Source organism: Ambystoma mexicanum, chromosome 1p, assembly GCF_040938575.1.
Source record: "Ambystoma mexicanum isolate Mex_15411 chromosome 1p, UKY_AmexF1_1, whole genome shotgun sequence".
Lineage (NCBI taxonomy): Eukaryota > Metazoa > Chordata > Amphibia > Caudata > Ambystomatidae > Ambystoma > Ambystoma mexicanum.
Window position 1 is genome coordinate 281,010,982 of NC_090921.1, and position 21,677 is coordinate 281,032,658.

At 49.6% G+C, this 21,677-nt stretch overlaps 1 protein-coding gene across 5 annotated transcripts in view; it reads right to left on the reverse strand.

Moving 5' to 3' along the window:
* Positions 1 to 21,677, reverse strand: part of APC2 (APC regulator of WNT signaling pathway 2) — a 423,162-nt gene that overhangs the window by 253,436 nt on the left and 148,049 nt on the right. For 2 of the 5 annotated variants that reach the window (XM_069646732.1, XM_069646728.1), the window contains exon 1: positions 6,704 to 7,066. The exons of 2 other annotated variants lie outside the window; for them this stretch is intronic. In XM_069646732.1, coding sequence (XP_069502833.1) covers positions 6,704 to 7,066 — 363 coding nt within the window. Of the gene's footprint in view, positions 1 to 6,703; positions 7,068 to 21,677 lie in introns of those variants that run through there. One more of the 5 variants, XM_069646734.1, reaches the window with a different exon arrangement.

The window sequence follows — 21,677 nt, forward strand, 5'->3', positions numbered from 1 at the left end:
AGAGGGCATTGCCAGCCGCATAATGAGCCCAATGAGCATGAAGCTATGGCCAAAGCGGAGGCAATACCGTGAGGGAAGGCAATACTGTGAGGGAAGGCAATACTGTGAGGGAAGGCAATACTGTGAGGGAAGGCAATACCGTGGGGGAAGGTTTGGTTCGCTGGATGCGAACAGAAAGTGTAAGACGTGAATGAAAGGCGTTTGATGGCTCAAGCAACAGTATCCTTCCCATTGCCGTGGCAACGTGTGAGCATGGACTTTGGGACTCTGTCGCCAGGGCAACCTTTAATGATGGGGATTGATGAGCATGCCAGGTATCCCGAGGTAGAGGTCACGACATCCACCATGGCTGCTGCAGAGATTCCGCTTTCGGAAAAGATTTTGGGCAAGGTTAGCAACAAGGGGGGGGGGTAGAATGGGGGCGGGAGGGCAGCCCTGGCAAATATTGAACTGACAAATTCTGTCAGTTCAGATTACTTGACTTTCTTTGGGCACAAACAGCGTGCACGAGGACAGCACTAACATACATTGTAGAGTCACACCTCTTGATTTTCTTTGGACAACTCCAAGGGTGCAGCTCTGACAGACAGATACCCGAGGCAGGACACACGGATTGCCATTGGGCACAAGCAGCAGGAAACAGTGCATGTATATATTTGTTAGCTTTTTTTAGCATGTGGCGCCCAGAACACGGCGGGTGGCCTGACGTCTATTGGAGTATTTCATGGCTTCTCCTACAGAACTGATGACATATGCAGTGGCTTTTTACCCAATGTTTCTACAATGTCTACTGTCAAATGATGAACCGTGCTTTCTCATTACGCCAAACCAGCTCTCAGCACGTGAAGTAGTCCAAACCCCTGATCTGATGCGGAGAGGCGTGCCTGCTGCACGGGCTTGGGCTCGCTGGTGGACAGCGTGGACGCGCCACAGCGTCCACCATTCACTCGCCACTACTGCTGCACGCCTTCTGAGTCATGCCGGTATTCAGACCGGGGTCCAAACTGCACGCCATGCTTCCCTGTCCTTCCCATTCGAGAGTGCAGCTCCGGCTGCAATGTTTCTCCCATTCCACTCCTTCTCATGGCTGAGACTGCAGACTCTTCACGCTCTGATGTTTATCTCTGATGTCCCACCCTGCTAGCATCGACCCTGATTCTCATACCCTCTACCTTCCCCCTCCCCCACTCTCCCTCCTCCTCCCCTCCCCTTGAGTAAATTGTTCCATATACTGTACTTCTGCTTTGTTTCACGTTTGTAATAAGCTTATCAAAATGTTGTATCTTGTTGTTAATCTGTAAAGTGCTTTGGCGTAAAGCGCTATATAAATTCAATAAACATAAACATAAACATCTAGTCCGGCTACTACATCTATTAAGATGCCCCCCACCAAACAAAAAGGCGCTGGTGGCTAACTCCATCACCATCACCCTCTCACACCTCGAATGGTATTTCCTATTCAGTTTACAAAATATTCCATTCAAATATTCCCTCCCTTGCTAAAACCCCACAGTTGCTGGAATTGGTGACCAGGGAACTCCTCTAGCCATCTGGTTTGTGGACTCGCCCCCTTATCCCCAATCATCTCCAGCCCCGCCCACTCCCAGAACTTGCCTTGGGGCACCCACCGGCCTGTGCTGTCTCACAGGCCTGCACTTACTATTGGCAGTTAACCACTCTCACAAAATGATCTCTGCCAGGCACTTAACAACTGCTTGCAACTTATTTCCTAGCACTTCATCCGTGGAACACCTAGCACTTAGCCCCTTCCCTCGTCCATTCTCCCTCTCTGCACTTGCACATTCTGAATGCTCACAAGGCCTAGTGGGACCGCCTCTTTCTTTCTCTTCATTGTTAGTATATTTGCCTATTTGGAAATGTCTGATGGAAGGTAATGATATTAACTTGGTATATCACATGATGAAATTCTATGAATTAGTTTTAACAATTTTAAAGGATCTATCAGAGGGAATTTTTGTATGAAATTATTTTAGAATTATGGATTGTTGATTCTGTGTTTTAAACTGTTTGTATATGTAAAGTCATTTGTGGCTATGAGCATATTATCAATAAATAAATATATATATATATATTTGCCTTGTGTTCCCGCGTTCCCTTCCTGCAGCACTGCAGGCGCTTGGAAAGACAAATGTACTTGATGTATAAGCGCCTTACAAATGCACAATACATTTTTTTTGAAATATTCAAACACCCATTCTTTTGTTGGTGTATCTCAAGTTTCACTATTGGGGCCAAACCAGACCCCATGCTTTGTCCCTATGCAGGAATTCTCTGTCCCCCCACCTCTATGTAATGGTAGCAGTTACACAGCAGACTCTGCATGCAGTGATTAATACACAGTATGTGAGAGGCATTAATCAGCATTAAAGAGTAGAATAAGGGCATTTGAAGCTGCTTTTGGCATTTGGTGGCAGCAATTAGACATGCAATGCTTATGGTGACTTTGACCATACATGTTAGGCTTTACATGCATTCGAAAGCCTTTTTAGGGCATGTGAAACTTCTTTTGACATACCACTGAGCTACCTTACCGGCTATAGCTATCTTACTGGCTATAGTAAAATGACCAATTACATGTCTGAATGTTCTCAAAGCCAGAAAGCAAATTACACACTGTAGTGGATACCATTAACTGAGATTGAACAGCAGGCCAGCTCTTCTGTAGGTCTGGAGCAAAGTTGGCCACATGCCAAGCCTGCGTAGATCTACTTTTCAGGCTTCAGAGGTTGGCAAAATACATACCATTGGGAGGTTTATAACTGTGTATTAAAGAATGTTGAGTAGAGCAGGGAAAGCAGTGCACTCACACAGCATCCCATACTCTGGGCACTCATTACCTCATACAAGCAAACAAACATCTTGAACAGCATGCTATGGAGATAGGAGACACATTACAACAAAGCATCAATTGTGGCACAATGACATCAAGGGCCACTTTAGGTGCTATGGTCAAACATTTCTATACTGTACACAAGCTTTTAGGCAGAAGGATTTCGTCAAGTGACCGAGGACACTGAAATGGAATGCCTTGTGATGATCGTAACAGAGACAACGGCAGAAAAAAACAGGCTATAACTGCAACTTGCGAAAAGCAAAATACATAGTCGGAAATTGATGCTTATTCGACTTTAAAATCTTTTTGGGAGTTTTTTGTCTGTATTGTGAATTTGAGGTGGTTAAGAACAGACTAAATCAGTGACTCGCCCTCTTATGTGTTCCGGAAATAAACCTTTAATGAGTCCAGCAATTATTGTATAGAATTCCCTAAAGACAAATTATTTTTTATTCCTATTCCTTCTTATTTAAGGTCACAGCTCTAAGTGGTAAACTTGTGGAACCCCTTATGTATTTTAAGAGGCCTGAACAAGAAAGCCAGCCACTCCCTCCAAAAACACAGAGCCACGTGGCACGGGCCACAGCCTAGGAGCTTCCATTTAAAACATAATTTTAAAAAGGTTTTTATTCTTTTTCGGGGTAGCAAGGTAGAAGACAGGGGTAGTCGCATCTGTGAGCCCTGGCGACCCCCAAATGACGTCCCTGCAAGGCTGATCAATGTTCATGGTAACTTTTACCATACAGGTTAGGCCTTACGCGCATTGGAAAGACTTATTGGGGCATTTGAAGTTGCTTTTGACATATGCTGGCAGTAATTAGGCATGCAAGGCTGATCCAATGCTCATGGTGACTTTGGCCATGGATGTTGGGCCCTAGCAGCATTGGATAGCCTTATTGGAGAATGTGACGCTGTGTTGATTGGCATTTGGTGGTAGGAGCTAAACATGCAAGGCTGCCCAATGCATGTGTTGCCGGATTCCATACATACGAGGCATTAACTAGCTCTGAGTGCCCATATTGGGCTCTTTGAGGCTGTAGTTGGCATATGATTAGATATCTGAAGCCGAACAATACATATGGGGACTCATACCATTTACTTAAGGGCACTGGTGGCTTAACAGGGGCATTGACGCTGCCCTTGCCATATAATGACAGGTATGCACCTGAGTATGGACACTGCATATGGAGCCTTACACTATCTATATGAGACATTCGCTTGCATTGAATGCCACTGTACCCGACATATCACGGCAGCAATTAGACATGCAAGGCCGTACAATACTTATGGGCAATTGTACCATACATATAAAACCGTGGCAGCATTGCATGGCTTTATCGGGACATTTGAATCAGCTTTGGCATAGGATGGCAGCATCAAGAAATGCAAATCTGAGCACTAAAGGTGCTGCCATATACCACATATAAGAGTTACTGATTGGCTGTGAGTGGCATTATTGGGGTATTGGAGAATGGGCTTGGCGATGTTGGCAGCACTTAGACACATGAGGTTGAGCAGTATACCATACACATGAACCATAAGGGCACTGGATGGCATTAGTGGGGCATTTTAGGCTGCACTTGGCATATGGCGACAGCATTTCCATATGTGAAGCTGCACATACGGTGCCTTATGCCAATCATAAAAGGCACTCACTGGAATTCACTAGCATTGCTGGGGCATTTGAAGCTGCCCTTTGCATGCTGTATGATGGCATGGTGACTAAACCAGGTGCATGAGTGATGAAATGACATTGGGTGGCACTACTGGGCCTGTCAGGATGCGCTCGGCATCTGATGGAGCACCTGCAAGGATGCACTTCACATATTCCAGCTGTACGTGGGTTGCAGGACTGTAACTGGCGTAACATGGCGTATCAGCGTACAGGAGGATACACCTGGCGCACTGTACTACGGCAGCACCGGTATCCAGTGATAAGAGAGAATACAATTACAGAGAATTCTATATCAGAAAAACAAAAACAGAAAAAAACATCGAAACAATCGAAAAACATCTATTTTTAAAAAAAAGATATGGGTTGGGTAAGGGGGTAAAACGTGTAGGAATTGGGGTGGGGTTGGTTTCAGCACATAGAGAAACGGGGGGGGGGGTTGGGGAGGGGGCACCCCCCGTCAAAATAAAAAAAAGGATTTGTTTTCACTTATTGTTTTTGCTGAAAAAGCTTTCTCTGTTATGTATTTTCTGTAATCACACAGATACCATATGACTACACCTGACATGTGTATGTATAAAAATGCTGGGAGATGGCAGTACATCGCCATGTAAAGCTGTAGTGCCAAATGAATGCCAGTGCCCTCGGTCTATGTTGGCTCTACTGGATGTCCCGCCCTCTCATATCATGGCCCTCTCCATCCATGGTACATAAAGGCAGTACCCTATTAGAAATGTGGTTGGTCTCTAAAATAGTCTTAAGTCTGCCTTAATACCGATTTGGTATTTCAAACATTGTAAGCTTCTTTATTTCCACTACCGTGAGTTCCTTCCTATGGATGTCATCATGGTTAAAAGTTTTGTGAGGTCACTTCCTGTGATGTCTTTAGGTGTGTGATGTCACTTACGCTACCCCTGGAATTTTGTTGAATTGACGTCACTGTCAGAGAGGGGGGCAGATGGGGAGGAAAGAAAGATGGCCCCAGGAGAGGAGGAGAGGCAGCAAAAAAAGGTTGTGCAGAGATCTCAAATTTAATGTGGCTGTGTGGGAGCCGGCCTCCGCACGCACGGCCACAGGATGTTTGAGAGCTCTGGTTATGTAATATTAAGGCTTGGGATCTAGGGGGAAAAGAGGAGGATTGTACCCACAGCCAAAGTTCATGAGGTTTACAGAAGTGGAAAGAGTTCTGAGTTAGACTAACCATGTATCCAGACATCGAAATGGCAGGCCTAAGGAAAGTGATGAAAGCGAACCTGCCTTGAACAGAGCAGCCTTGTGTGAGTCATCTTCCGGCCACACCACACCACACTCCTGAAGCCAGAGGGGCCTTCCTCTGCAGAACAAGAGCCCATGCTTATATCCAAGCAGTTCTCCACAACTGCGTCCCAAGGGCTCCGAACGCAACTCACTGCTTGCCTTCTACATCTAAGGGCCAGCCCCTGCAGCCCGGCGAGGAACCCACCTGAAGCCCACAGCCAGCCTCCTGCATCCATGGGCTGCCCCTTGGGTCCCTCCCGTATCTCACCTCCAGCCTCCTGTATCCATAGGCCTGCCCTTGCAGCCGCAACCCGCCCCCCACGGACCAGCCCTTGCAGCCGCAGACCGCCCACCCGCAACCCCGGTGGGCCACCTCCAGCTCCGGCACCTATGGGCCAGCCCTTGCAGCCGCAAAGCACCCCCGGTGGGCCACCTCCAGCTCCAGCACCTATGGGCCAGCCCTTGCAGCCTCAGGTCCCTCCCGTATCCCACCTCCAGCATCCATGGGCCAGCCCTTGTAGCCGCAGGCCCTCCTCCCCCCCCCCGCCCCCGTGGGCCACCTCCAGCCTCCTGCACCTATGGCCCAGTCCTTGCAGTCTCAGGGTCCCTTCATATCCCACCTCCAGCCTCGTGCATCCATAGGCCAGCCCCTGCAGCCAGAGGTCCCTTGCGTATACCACCTCCAGCCTCCTGCATCCATGGGCCAGCCCTTGCAGACAGAGGTCCCTTGCGTATACCACCTCCAGCCTCCTGCATCCATGGGCCAGCCCTTGCAGCCAGAGGTCCCTTGCGTATACCACCTCCAGCCTCCTGCATCCATGGGCCAGCCCTTGCAGCCAGAGGTTCCTTCGTATCCCACCTCCAGCCTCCGGCATCCATGGGCCAGCCCTTGCAGCTTCGGGGCCCCTGGCGTATCCCACCTCCAGCCTGCTGCATCCATGGGCCAGCACTTGCAGCCAGAGGCCCCTCGCGTATCCCACCTCCAGCCTCTGGCATCCATGGGCCAGCCCTTGCAGCTTCGGGGCCCCTCGCGTATCCCACCTCCGGCCTGCTGCCTCCATAGCCCAGCCCTTGCAGCCAGAGGCCCCTCGCGTATCCCACCTCCAGCCTGCTGCATCCATGGGCCAGCACTTGCAGCCAGAGGCCCCTCGCGCATCCCACCTCCAGCCTCCGGCATCCATGGGCAGCCCTTGCAGCTTCGGGGCCCCTCGCGTATCCCACCTCCAGCCTGCTGCCTCCATAGCCCAGCCCTTGAAGCCAGAGGCCCCTCGCGTATCCCACATCCAGCCTCCTGCATCCATGGCCAGCCCTTGCAGCAGGAGGGCCCCTCCTCTGCAGCGTCCCGCCTTGGAACTGCTGCGATATTTTACTCACGGTGTTTCGGCTCTGGCGCTGTCCGGGTTCCCAGGGCATGAATGGCCGACAACACAAAGACACATCCAGATACAGCCTCCCAAAGGCCATGAGAACGATGCCTCTGCCAGCAGCAGCAGCACGGCGGGCTGAGAAAAGCAGCGAGCCCCCTCTCTCTTTGGGTCTGACCGAGACAGCACCATGAACCTAATGAGTTAAGAGCGAGGCGTCTAGGGAATCCAGAAGGCCACGAGACAGTCATCGAATGAGCAAAAACAGCTCATTAAAAAAAATGTGGCACCATCTAAACCAATACAGGACCACTGAAACACTCGGTCATATAAGCCAACAATACTCATTCCATTCGGCAGATGCCAGTCCAGTTGTGTTTTTTGCATTCTGGGACTTGTAGTCGTAGATTTATAATTGAGAAATCAACGACTACAGGTACCAGAATGCTAAGAAAAACAGAACTGGGCTTGGACCTCCCAGACATAACGGGGCATGTTTGCATTTAGGCTGGGGCATGGACTTAGTAACAGACATCATCATTAAAACAATGTGCCATCGATTGAGCTAGAAACAGTAATATGGAAACACCGAGACGAGTGAGCCAGCAAAGCGCTATCAAAACAATACGCCACTAACTATGCCAGCAAATCAGAACCGAACCACTGCAGCATCTACTCTGCAATAAACACAATGAAAAAACAGTGGTGTCGCTGCGCCAACAGCACTTCATATTAACACTGCGGGATCTGATGAAAATCTAACAGCACCATCAAAACCCCGAGGCGTCTAACTGCCCAAAACACAGAGGCTTGAACAGCAGCACTAGTAGGGTGCAAACAATACCTCTATGAAAACACTGGAGCGTCGACTGACCTGAGCCTGCACCATCACAACCCTGGGGCATCCAGCTACCCCCAATCACAGAGGCTAGAACAGCAGCACTACTAGGGTGCAAACAATACCTCATCAATACCCCGAGGCATCCAAAATGCCCCCAATCACAGAGGATAGAACAGCAGCACTACTAGGGTGCAAACAATACCTCATCAAAACCCCGAGGCATCCAAAATGCCCCCAATCACAGAGGCTTCAACAGCAGCACTAGTAGGGTGCGAGCAATACCTCTATGAAAACACTGGAGCGTCGACTGAACTGAGCCAGCACAATCACAACCCTGGGGCATCCAGCTACCCCCAATCACAGAGGCTAGAACAGCAGCACCACTAGGGTGCAAACAATACCTCATCAAAACCCAGAGGCATCCAAAATGCCCCCAATCACAGAGGATAGAACAGTAGCACTACTAGGGTGCAAACAATACCTCATCAAAACCCCGAGGCATCCAAAATACCCCCAATCACAGAGGCTAGAACAGCAGCACTACTAGGGTGCAAACAATACCTCATCAAAACCCTGAGGCATCCAAAATGCCCCCAATCACAGAGGCTTCAACAGCAGCACTAGTAGGGTGCGAGCAATACCTCTATGAAAACACCGGAGCATCGACTGAACTGAGCCAGCACAATCACAACCCTGGGGCATCCAGCTACCCCCAATCAGAGAGGCTAGAACAGCAGCACCACTAGGGTGCAAACAATACCTCATCAAAACCCTGAGGCATCCAAAATGCCCCCAATCACAGAGGATAGAACAGCAGCACTACTAGGGTGCAAACAATACCTCAGCAAAACCCTGAGGCATCCAAAATGCCCCTAATCACAGAGGCTAGAACAGCAGCACTACTAGGGTGCAAACAATACCTCTTCAAAACCCCGAGGCATCCAAAATGCCCCAAAACACAGAGGCTTGAACAGCAACCCTACTAGGGTGCAAACAATACCTCATCAAAACCCCGAGGCATCCAAAATGCCCCCAATCACAGAGGCTAGAACAGCAGCACTACTAGGGTGCAAACAATACCTCATCAAAACCCGAGGCATCCAAAATGCCCCCAATCACAGAGGCTAGAACGGCAGCACCAAAAAACCCCGAGGCATCCAAAATGCCCCCAATCACAGAGGCTAGAACAGCAGCACCAAAAAACCCCGAGGCATCCAAAATGACCCAATCACAGAGGATAGAACAGCAGCACCAAAAAACCCTGAGGCATCCAAAATGCCCCCAATCACAGAGGATAGAACAGCAGTCCTACTAGGGTGCAAACAATACCTCATCAAAACCCCGAGGCATCCAAAATGCCCCTAATCACAGAGGCTAGAACAGCAGCACTACTAGGGTGCAAACAATACCTCATCAAAACCCCGAGGCATCCAAAATGCCCCCAATCACAGAGGCTAGAACAGCAGCACTACTCGGGTGCAAACAATACCTCATCAAAACCCCGAGGCATCCAAAATGCCCCAAAACACAGAGGCTTGAACAGCAGCACTACTGGGGTGCAAACAATACCTCATCAAAACCCAGAGGCATTCAAAATGCCCCCAATCACAGAGGCTAGAACAGCAGCACTACTAAGGTGCAAACAATACCTCTATGAAAACACTGAGCCGTCGACTGACCTGAGCCTGCACCATCACAACCCTGGGGCATCCAGCTACCCCCAATCACAGAGGCTAGAACAGCAGCACTACTAGGGTGCAAACAATACCTCTATCAAAACACTGGAGCGTCAAGTGACCTGGCCCAGCACCATCACAACCCTGGGGCATCTAACTGCCCAAAACACAGAGGCTTGAACCGCAGCACTACTAGGGTGCAAACAATCCCTCATCAAAACCCTGAGGCATCCAAAATGCCCCAAAACACAGAGGCTAGAACAGCAGCACTACTAAGGTGCAAACAATACCTCTATGAAAACACTGAGGCGTCGACTGACCTGAGCCTGCACCATCACAACCCTGGGGCATCCAGCTACCCCCAATCACAGAGGCTAGAACAGCAGCACTACTAGGGTGCAAACAATACCTCTATGAAAACACTGGAGCGTCGACTGACCTGAGCCAGCACCAACAAAACACTAAGACATCAACTTAGCCAAAACAGCACCATCAAGACAGACAGCTTTGTAGGCAAAACAGCACAATGAAAACAAGGATCAAAGCTGTAAAGGCAACTAATGAGCAAAATAGCAGCATTCAAACACGAACACTTCCAGGGCCCAATACAAAGCACAAGACACTATGGCATTGCCTCAAGCACCACTGAGGCATCTAACGAGCCACAGACAGCACCATGAAATCCCTGAGCCTAACTGGTGCCATCGAAACAGGTGACAACATTCAGCATTGCCAGAGCTTAAAAAAGCACCAGCAAATTACCGGGCATGAAACCATTGATGTGGCATTTGTGGTGTGCATATCTGCCACTGCTTATGGCCTTCTAGCGGAGTAGAAGGTTTCGTTTACACCACTGGAAAGTGTTGTGGTGTTTTGAGCTGCAGTCTGTTCAGTCTGTTCGAGGCCCACAAAACAAGGTTTTGTTATTTGGGGTGTGTTCCACGCTCTGCTGTCATTTGCACGGCCTCTAGGCGCTGTGCGGGATCTGTAAGAGCGGTGCTTGCATTTGGTTAGTAGGGAAAGAGGGAACATGCACGATTGCTTTGCTGCCTGGTTTATCCATGCAGTTCGGGAGCGCCGGGGCACTGTGTGTGGGTCTGTGTGTAGGCGTCTCATGCCGACAGCACTTTGGGTACCTGTGTCGCCAGGGGAGTCTAGTGTGCACGCAGTGGGAGGGTGCATGTAAACTGGCTGGAGCGAGGCACCGATCTGATGTTGGTCCATTGGGAACAGCGCTCAGTTGCAGTGGGTGAATGGATTCGCTTGTAACATAGCATTTTAGCATGTTAGAGTGGAGAGCAGTGTGTGGAGACCTCAATGGGCATTGGGAGCCGAGCACCCATCAAAGGAATAGTGCATAAAATACACACTTTAAAGATGCAGAAACGCCATTTATTTATTTATTGTACATTTGTAAGTCGCTTATACAGCAAGTAAACTGTTTTTCAAAGCGCCCATAGGGCAGCAGGGAGGGAACATGGGAATGAAAATCAAATAGAACAATGAAAGAGAGAGGCAGTCCTACTAGGCCTCGTGACAGAATACTAACCCTGTGTATTTTGAGGGGGGCGGTTGCAAAGCAGTGTTGTGTGTTATGTCAGTTTCAAGTGCTGGCTGCATGACTTACCATAGCGTATGTTGCCAAGTGTCCGCTACTGAGGGCAGAGTGGGGTCCCGGTGTGGTGTGTGGTGGACTGTGTCAGTTGCTTGTGTTGGACTAGGCGCAGTGTAGCATGCCAGTGTGTAGGGCAGCGGGGTGCTGTGGAGTAGCTGTGTGCCTTTACTTTCAATGGTGGAATGGTAAGGTTGGCTCATAGCAATTGTTTGCAAATGCAGGTCTGGTCTGTGCCGGCACAGACAGGTCAATGGCTTAATATTACATGGCAGGTTACCTGTTTACATAATGACTACCCATTCTTACTCTGATATAAAGCAATAAAGCCAGCCGTGCAGAATATGGTGGACGTGGGGATGTGTGGGCCTATGCCCCCGCCCCGCCCGCTTTTGCATTCAGCCAGTACTGTTCCCTGAGATGCCTGCACCTCTTCAAGTGCCATGATTTCTTGGCATGGATGGCCCTTGTTGCTCATGTCACCTCCTTCATCAGTTGGAGGGAGGTGGGCGAGTCGGTAATAGGTGGGGGTGGATGAAGGGGAAAGGAATGAGAGGAACGTGGAGATCAATAGAGGTGGTGGAAAGAGGAAGTGTGGGCAGGTATGAGAGGAGGGAGCTGTAGGTGGGCTGGAGCGGTGGGGAGTGGGGACAGCTTGTATTGATCCTCTAAAGGGTTGGCATGAAGTAACCTAGGAATAGATGGTGGGAGAAGAGAGGAAGGAGGGCGCAATGCGTGAGGCTGGGGGACATTGCACAGGTGGTGTCTGTAGGCTCTAGGTGATGACGGGGATGAAAGATAATGGTACGTGTAGACTAAGACTTGGAAAAGGGGTGGCAGTAGATGGAGAAGGGGCTGCAGGTCGGGCAGGGTGGAGGGGTAATTGTGTGGCTGCCAATGAAGGCTAGGTGGGGGGCAGTGTGGCAGTAGGTGGAATCAACGCAGGTAGGAGGGGTTAGAATCTGCGCTGTGGGGAAAGTAAGGCTGGGGCAAGACGAGAGGTGGGAGGGAGCATCGTTGGTAAGAACTGGAGGTTTCTGATTGATGTTTGTGGGTTCCTATAGGCCTTTCAGGCTTCCGACCACACCCGATCAAGGAAACCAAACTATTAGACATTAAAGAGCCCGTCCCCAAGCTGATGGACAATAACCACAGAGCCGTCCTAACTCTACTTGACTTATCAGTTGCTTGCGATACTGTGGACCATGACACTATACTGGACAGACATGATATCCGAACTGGACTGGACAGTCATGGGCCCTTCCTTATAGACGGGTCTGCACACTTGCATCTAGGCCCATCGCTCTTTCATGGTGTTGTCACTAGGGGTGTACCGAATAGGGAAATTACTATTTGGCCGAATACCGAATAGTTACCAAAACAGTTGGCTTTTTAATTGGTTTTTTAAATACATTGTCCAGCACAGTTTTTAATAGAGAATGTAAGCATGTATAGCTCGGGGGGGGGGGGGGGGGGGCCGGAAACAAGATTGTTACACAAGGGAGTGAAGGATCCGCTTCAAAACCTGTGAACACCACTGCCATAGTCAGTGGTCGAAGTGTCTGAAAAGAAGTAGTGGAACTATGTTCCCGGCTGAGCTGGCTTTGCTCCCCACAACCTCATTGACATGCCCCGTCCATGTGCAATACAAACCCCCAAACAATCGTGCCTGCTGTTAAGGGAACGTTCAGTTCAGTGCACTGAAGTGCAAGTTTCAACTTCTTCCTAAACTTATATTTTAAAACCAAACCATTCTGGAATGGTTTCTTTTTAACATAAAAGTATAGGAACGGTAAAACGTAATAAAACAAAAGTGTAGGAGCAGCGCTCCCAAACACTCCCGTCCGCTTCGACCACTGGCCATAGTGCATCCCACCCCCAGACCCCTCTTATGCCCTTACCTTAAAACGGCGTTAAAAGGAAATCCTAGAGGATAAGCCTTTACGGCGGGGGCGCATTTCCATCCTGCGCCGTCTGGTTTCTGGGAGAGCAGTTCTGTTATTTGCGGCTGGGTAAAGGCGTGGGTTCCGTCCTCCGGGAGGAGGCTTGGGCGGCAGCCGCGTTCAGGCTCTCCTGGTGGAGTCCATGGCGGCGAGGGGTGCGGCCTTCCCGGCCCTTGATGGCAGACGGATGGCCGAAAGCTTTGGCTGGAGCCGGAGGACGGGCTGATCCCCGGTTTGGCTGACAGAGGGACGGGGGATGAGGAAGAGTCTCGGGGCACAGGGCTGCACCGATGCAGGCAGCCGAAGCAGAGGATGATGCATGCACACCGAATGCGGAGACACACACAGCGGGCGCCCTCTTCCCTCGCAGTAAGTTGACGTCACGCTGTGGGTTCATGGTCGGTCTCCGGCTTCTGGCACCTTGCGCGAGGTGCTGCTGCTGTGCCAAGGGGATGTGGTGCCGTGGAGCAGCGGTTGGCAGGGTTTCCTGTGGGGTGCCCAGAGGAGTTGCGAGGAATGCAGGCTGTTCCACTGTTCTACTTGCTATGATTGGCTATCTTCTCTCACACTGAGAGAAGATTGCTAATCATAGAAAAAGGACTTTAAAAAAAATATATATTATTATTTTTTTTGTATAACTTCGGCTTCGAGTAAGTGTTCCAGGAACCTTCGGCCGAAGCCGAATGGGCGGTTTTCAGCCGAAATACGGCCGAATACTTACTCGAGCTGAAGATCGGTATACCCCTAGTTGTCACACTAGTGAACACCACAAGGTGCTGAGCTTTCACCATGGCTCTCCAACAGGGGCAGAGCCTGCCTCAACATTTTGGGTGGGTCTGGATGGCAATTTTCAAAGCTGGTAGTAAGTGGGGCGCACAAACCCATTGCACAGTTGCCCCACCCCCTTTACTCTGAGACCAGGTTGCTGAATTAATATAACCTTCCTCTTTCAATCAGATTCAACTCATAAACTACTTAGTTAAAGAAAGTGATGACAAGTATGTTATGTTATGTTATTACAACATATTAAGCGCAGCAGTCGCCCAAGGGCATCTTGGCACTGAAAGACCAAACAGCCTACAAAAAGAGGATCGAATCTGATTTAGAAAAGAAGAGTCTTGGCAGCATGTGCCCAGCAGTTACGCCTTTAGCTTCCTCATAAGGGATCTATGGATACCGCCTGGGCAGGCAGGCTGTGTGCCCACTGCATGTCTGCTGCTGCCTCAGTCAAGTTAATGACTGTTTAAAGGTAACTACACATACCCCTCTGCAAGGTGAGAAATGTGACAGGCACTTGCCGTAAGAGACCGGGGCTGGGCATTAGAGCAAAGTGATGCTTTCTCACTCAAAGCCCTCCCAAGCCCTAGGCTGGCACCGCCCATGCCCTCCAATGCCCCTGGGCTCCCAGGAGCATCCTTTCTGGATCCCTAGATTGAACCATCTCCACTTTCCGTGGAGGGCATTACATTGGAGTCATTCCCAACCACAGCTCAGAATCAGATGGTGTCCGATGAACTGTTTCAACGTCAGAAAAACAAGAATCATTAACTTCAGAGGAAAACCCATGATATGCACATTCCTTTCAAATGGCCCAAAGCCCCGGGCACCCTCCCATCCCACCGGCAAAGCCAAAAATGCAAGGGTTGTGCTTGATTCGAGCATTCCCTCCGATCATCACATAAATTGCCTGGCATCCAGCATGTGCCAGCGCACGCGCATTCACAAGAAAACCCTCACCCTACTAGGAATGGACCACGACGTAGAACTCTTAAAGGCATCAAGGAAGCCCAAAGTAGGCAATGCAAAGGATTGCACGCGGTGCTTAATTTGTGGGGGTGTTTGCCAGGGCTGAGCCCTGGCACTTATTTCTGAGCCCCGGCACTTATTGTCTCAGACTCATATTGATTATGAAGTAATGACAGACAAAGCATCCATCAACCCCAATGATCAGGTGTGAGCTGGAGTTTAACCACAAATGTGTCGACATTGTGTGGAGCAGCTATGGGTGGTGGCAGCAGTGGTAGGGAACTGCCCGCCCGCAGTGTCACAGGCGTACTAGAAACTATTTGGGCCCTGGCACTTATTTTCATACAAATTAAACACTGATTGCACGTGGATCTCCCCAACCTAATCAAACGTCTGCAATTAGTAGAAAACAGGGGCTCCCTTAGCTGTGCCACCAAAATAACAAGGAGGCACAAGACAATACTATGCCAATGTACACTGAAATAAGGGCCAAGCGGCCAAACTCCTATCCCACTACCAACCATACTATGCCAATGTATACTGAAATAAGGGCCACGCGGCCACACTCCTCTCCCACTACCGACCATACTATGCCAATGTATACTGAAATAAGGGCCACGCGGCCACACTCCTCTCCCACTACCACCCATACTATGCCAATGTATACTGAAATAAGGGCCAAGCGGCCACACTCCTATCCCACTACCAACCATACTATGACAATGTATACTGAAATAAGGGCCAAGCGGCCACACTCCTACCCCACTACCAACCATACTATGCCAAGCGGCCACACTCCTATCCCACTACCAACCATACTATGCCAATGTATACTGAAATAAGGGCCAAGCGGCCACACTCCTATCCCACTAACAACCATACTATGCCAATGTATACTGAAATAAGGGCCAAGCGGCCACACTCCTATCCCACTACCAACCATACTATGCCAATGTATACTGAAATAACGGCCAAGCGGCCACACTCCTCTCCCACTACCAACCATACTATGCCAATATATACTGAAATAAGGGCCAAGCGGCAACACTCCTATCCCACTACCAACCATACTATGCCAATGTATACTGAAATAAGGGCCAAGCGGCCACACTCCTATCCCACTACCAACCATACCTATCCCACTACCAACCATACTATGCCAATGTATACTGAAATAAGGGCCAAGCGGCCACACTCCTATCCCACTACCAACCATACTATGCTAATGTATACTGAAATAAGGGCCAAACGGCCACACTCCTATCCCACTACCAACCATACTATGCCAAGCGGCCACACTCCTATCCCACTACCAACCATACTATGCCAATGTATACTGAAATAAGGGCCAAGCAGCCACACTCCCATCCCACTACCAACCATACTATGCCAATGTATACTGAAAAAGGGCAAGCGGGCATGCCAACCATACTATGCCAATGTATACTGAAATAAGGGCCAAGCAGCCACACTCCTATCCCACTATCAACCATACTATGCCAATGTATATGGAAATAAGGGCCAAGCAGCCACACTCCTATCACACTACCAACCATACTATGCCAATGTATACTGAAATAAGGGCCAAGCGGCCACACTCCCATCCCACTACCAACCATACTATGCCAATGTATACTGAAAAAGGGCAAGCGGCCATACCAACCATACTATGCCAATGTATACTGAAATAAGGGCCAAGCAGCCACACTCCTATCCCACTATCAACCATACTATGCCAATGTATATGGAAATAAGGGCCAAGCAGCCACACTCCTATCCCACTACCAACCATACTATGCCAATGTATACTGAAATAAGGGCCAAGCGGCCACACTCCTATCCCACTTCCAACCATACTATGCCAATGTATACTGAAATAAGGGCCAAGCGGCCACACTCCTCTCCCACTACCAATCATACTATGCCAATGTATACTGAAATAAGGGTCAAGGGGCCACACTCCTATCCCACTACCAACCATACTATGCCAATGTATACTGAAATAAGGGCCAAACTGGCCACACTCCTATCCCACTACCAACCATACTATGCCAATGTATACTGAAATAAGGGCCAACCTGGCCAAACTCCTATCTCACTACCAACCATACTATGCAAATGTATACTGAAATAAGGGCCAAGCGGCCACACTCCTCTCCCACTACCAACCATACTATGCCAATGTATACTGAAATAAGGGCCAAGCTAGCCAAACTCTACCAACCAATGTATACTGAAATAAGGGCCAAGCGGCCACACTCCCATCCCACTACCAACCATACTATGCCAATGTATACTGCAATAAGGGCCAAGCGGCCCTACTATGCCAATGTATACTGAAATAAGGGCCAAGCGGCCACACTCCTCTCCCACTACCAACCATACTATGCCAATGTATACTGAAATAAGGGCCAAGCGGCCACACTCCTACCCCACTACCAACCATACTTTGCCAATGTATACTAAAATAAGGGCCAAGCGCACACTCCTCTCCCACTACCAACCATACTATGCCAATGTAAACTGAAATAAGGGCCAAGCTGGCCACACTCCCATCCCACTACCAACCATGCTATGCCAATGTTTACTGAAATAAGGGCCAAACGGCCACACTCCCATCCCCATACCAACCATACTATGCCAATGTATACTGAAATAAGGGCCAAGCGGCCACACTCCTCTCCCACTACCAACCATACTATGCCAATGTGTACTGAAATAAGGGCCAAGCGGCAACACTCCCATCCCACTTCCAACCATACTATGCCAATGTATACTGAAATAAGGGCCAAGCGGGCACACTCCTATCCCACTACCAACCATACTATGCCAATGTATACTGAAATAAGGGCCAAGCTGGCCAAACTCTACCAACCAATGTATACTGAAATAGGGGCCAAGCGGCCACACTCACATCCCAGTACCAACCATACTATGCCAATGTGTACTGAAATAAGGGCCAAGCGGCCACACTCCCATCCCACTACCAACCATACTATGCCAATGTATACTGCAATAAGGGCCAAGCGGGCACACTCCCATCCCACTACCAACCATACTATGCCAATGTATACTGAAATAAGGGCCAAGCGGCCCCACTCCTATCCCACTACCAACCATACTATGCCAATGTATACTGAAATAAGGGCCAATCGGCCCACTCCCATCCCACTACCAACCATACTATGCCAATGTATACTGAAATAAGGGCCAAGCAACCACACTCCTCTCCCACTACCAACCATACTATGCCAATGTATACTGAAATAAGGGCCAAGCGGCAACACTCCCATCCCACTACCAACCATACTATGCCAATGTATACTGAAATAAGGGCCAAGCGGCCCCACTCCTATCCCACTACCAACCATACTATGCCAATGTATACTGAAATAAGGGCCAAGCAGGCACACTCCCATCCCACTACCAACCATACTATGCCAATGTATACTGAAATAAGGGCCAAGCGGCTACACTCCTATCCCACTACCAACCATACTATGCCAATGTATACTGAAATAAGGGCCGAGTGGCCACACTCCTATCCCACTACCAACCATACTATGCCAACCATACTATGCCAATGTATACTGAAATAAGGGCCAAGTGGCCACACTCCTATCCCACTACCAACCATACTATGCCAATGTATACTGAAATAAGGGCCAAGCGGCCACACTTCCATCTCACTACAAACCATTAAGTGCCCCGAGGTCACCCACAGCCAAAAGACAACACATACCCTGGCAAAGAAACGTATGACTGGCTCCAGACCGCCCACTGTAACTACGCGAAACCCAAGGCCCGAGCAGCTGTCAGAAAGGGGAGCTCTGTAGGGTCCGCAGGGTGATTAACAGCCAGCACTATCATTGAGGTGGCACCCACCATTCAAGATAGCTCAGGAAGTTAAGCACTCGCCCCGGGTATCTGCGTGCAGCCTGCAGTCACAGGTTCCAACCCTGGCAGGGCGCACTGAGTCGTTCGGTCTTCCGAGGGGGGTCAAGTGAGCCCCAAACGTTCACCTGCATGATAATAACACCTGTTATTGGTGCCAAGCAACCATTCGGTTTGTGGCATGCGAAATCAGCCCAAATGGCTATGTATGGCAAATTGAAGAATGTGTTCATGCCTCCACCCCCACTGTTACTGCGTGTTATTGTTGCCCACCCTGAAACAGCATGACTGCATGTATACATCACGTTAAAGATATTTAACTGGTACAGCATCTACATGGACAATAAACTGCACCTTCAAAACACTGCACTTCATTATGAGCCAAAAACTGCAGCGTCACTTCACTTCAGCATGTACTGATCTAAACAGCACCATCGAGACCCTGAAACCGCACCATACAAATACTGCCACACGTGTGAGCCACACACAGCACCATCAAAACCTCTTAGCGTGTACCGAGACCCAACTGCACACCTAAAACATTCAACTGTGATCTGAGCATGCACTGCACACAGAACACGGACAGCACAATTTAAACAGCACAGCATGTTCTGAGCTGCTGCATCAGCTCACATCTGCATGTACTGAGCCAAAACTGCACCCTCAAAAGATTAAAACTGGGAGCTGAACACGGAAACAGCACCATTAAAAGGCTGGAGCATGTGCCAAGTGTTGTGTGTCGCCCCTTTAACTGTGGGCGTGTTGCCCCTTTAAGAATGTGGCAATAAAAGGTGCCTCTGCATGCACGTGGAGGTGCTGCAGCAGAGACCCAGGAAGTGGCAACTCTTGTGTCTGCGTATTCCTGGTGTGACTAACGGCCTGTATTCCAACCTCGGCCTGTGTGCCCACAGAGCCGAGGCTGAGGCCTGCTGGCTGCCCCCAGCATTTGTGTATGCTCTGGTGCTCCAGACCCTTAATGGTGTCCCCTGCAGTCCGCCCGACAATCAGGTGATCCTGGTAACTGTGTCTCGCTCTGGTGACCCGGGAGAGGACACCACACCAGGCAAAAAAGAGCACGCACACGACGACGGAGCCAATGGCAGCCCCGCATTACATGAGGAGCAGCACAGCAGCGCTGCACGGAGGGGGTGGAGGGCGGCTGAGGTGGAATAATGCAATTACACAATTAGAACAGGACAAACATTAAAGGCCCTCCTCGCCCACTCCAGGAGCTGCCAGTGGGAGCCTCCTCCCACAAATGGCTGTCGGCCTCAGAGAGCGGCTCTGCAGTATCCCGCCTTCCACGAGGCCCACTGGCCCATCCCCCTCTCTCCCACACGAGAGGCGATGGCACGAGCCGAGGGCTCAATGCATGCATGCATCATGGCAGAGATTTAGGAAATCAGCTGGAGTCTGCCATCCCTTCTGCGTCATCTTAAAGCCCTCGCGGCCCCCCAGCGCAGCTGACTTTGGGGTGTCAGTGCCCCGAAGGGCTGCAACATCGGCGGATGACTAGAGAGACGCGGGAATACATGAATTCAGACACACGCAGAGCGAAAAAGCACACAGATAAATCGACGCTGACGCCAACACAGAAACATAGACATAGAGTATGAAACCACATATAGACCTATACCTATAGGTACGTCTATACATCTACGCACATGGACATTGACACACATATATAATGTTCATATACAGTGTGCCAACTACCCACAGTACAGTGTGATATCCCAGGGCGAGGCTGGCAAAGATGGGTTACAGTCTAGTTCCTGCTTGTGTGTGTGGGATCTCAGGGGCAGTGGAGGACTGAGTGAGAGCTGTTGGTGAAGTAGACGGTTGACTGTGGTGTCAGTGTGTATGGCAGGCCTGTGCACTTAATTGAAGCTCGAGGGGTGTGGGCTTGCCTGATGGGCTAAAATGTGCTCAATCGTAGCCTTCAAGTATGGACGCCGCTCTAACGCAGCAGCTAAATCAAGCTATGACTGTGTGGGTAGGTGAAGTCTACCCAGACACATACATATATACACCTGTGTTTGTATAGACCTGCACAGAGCTACAGGGAAACACAAATGCGTATTTCCATCTAACCCCGTAACTTGTCAACTTAAAGTATTCTTGTTCTCGCGCCCTGATACTCTTGGGTCTGGCGTACGTTACAAAAAAAGAAACAAATAAAAATTGAATTTGTCGTTTGTGACCCACATCTCGAAGAAATTTCAGTGTGCCATTCACAAGCAGGAGATGCAGCTGGTAGATTCTATTCTGGGCATCATTTGAAGGCAAGAGCATGTCTACTAAACCTGCACCATTTTAAAGGATTGGTCTCAGGAAAGATCATAACAGGAGGGGAACTCCAAAAAGGGCAGGCTGCACTCAGAAGGCCCTGCCACCAACAGGGCAATGTTTCAAAGAAGCCACAATCGGACAGAGTTCGTAATCGAAACAAAGGGAAGATGGAAGATGGCGCTGGAATTTATGAGCTAGGAAGGATAGAACTACTCTGCAAGAAACCCAATGCATAGGGACCTTGCCTTTTCCCTGGCAGACACCGGTAACCAGCAGACAGTTTGAAGAGTCGGGAAGACGTGATAACGGTGCTTCAGATCGAAGATCAGGCAGGCAGAGGTCTTCTGAATAGGCCATAATCGGTTGAGATCTTTCTTCGGAAACTCCAAACAAAGAGTTGCTGTAATCCAGTTCAGACAAGAGCACGGCATCGGACTTTGAAGAATGGCATCGGCAAGAGCTGTCCTTTGAGAAGGAAGGTGGATGAGGCGACTCCGGGAGTGGGTCTGGCATGCACGTGCACTGGCCA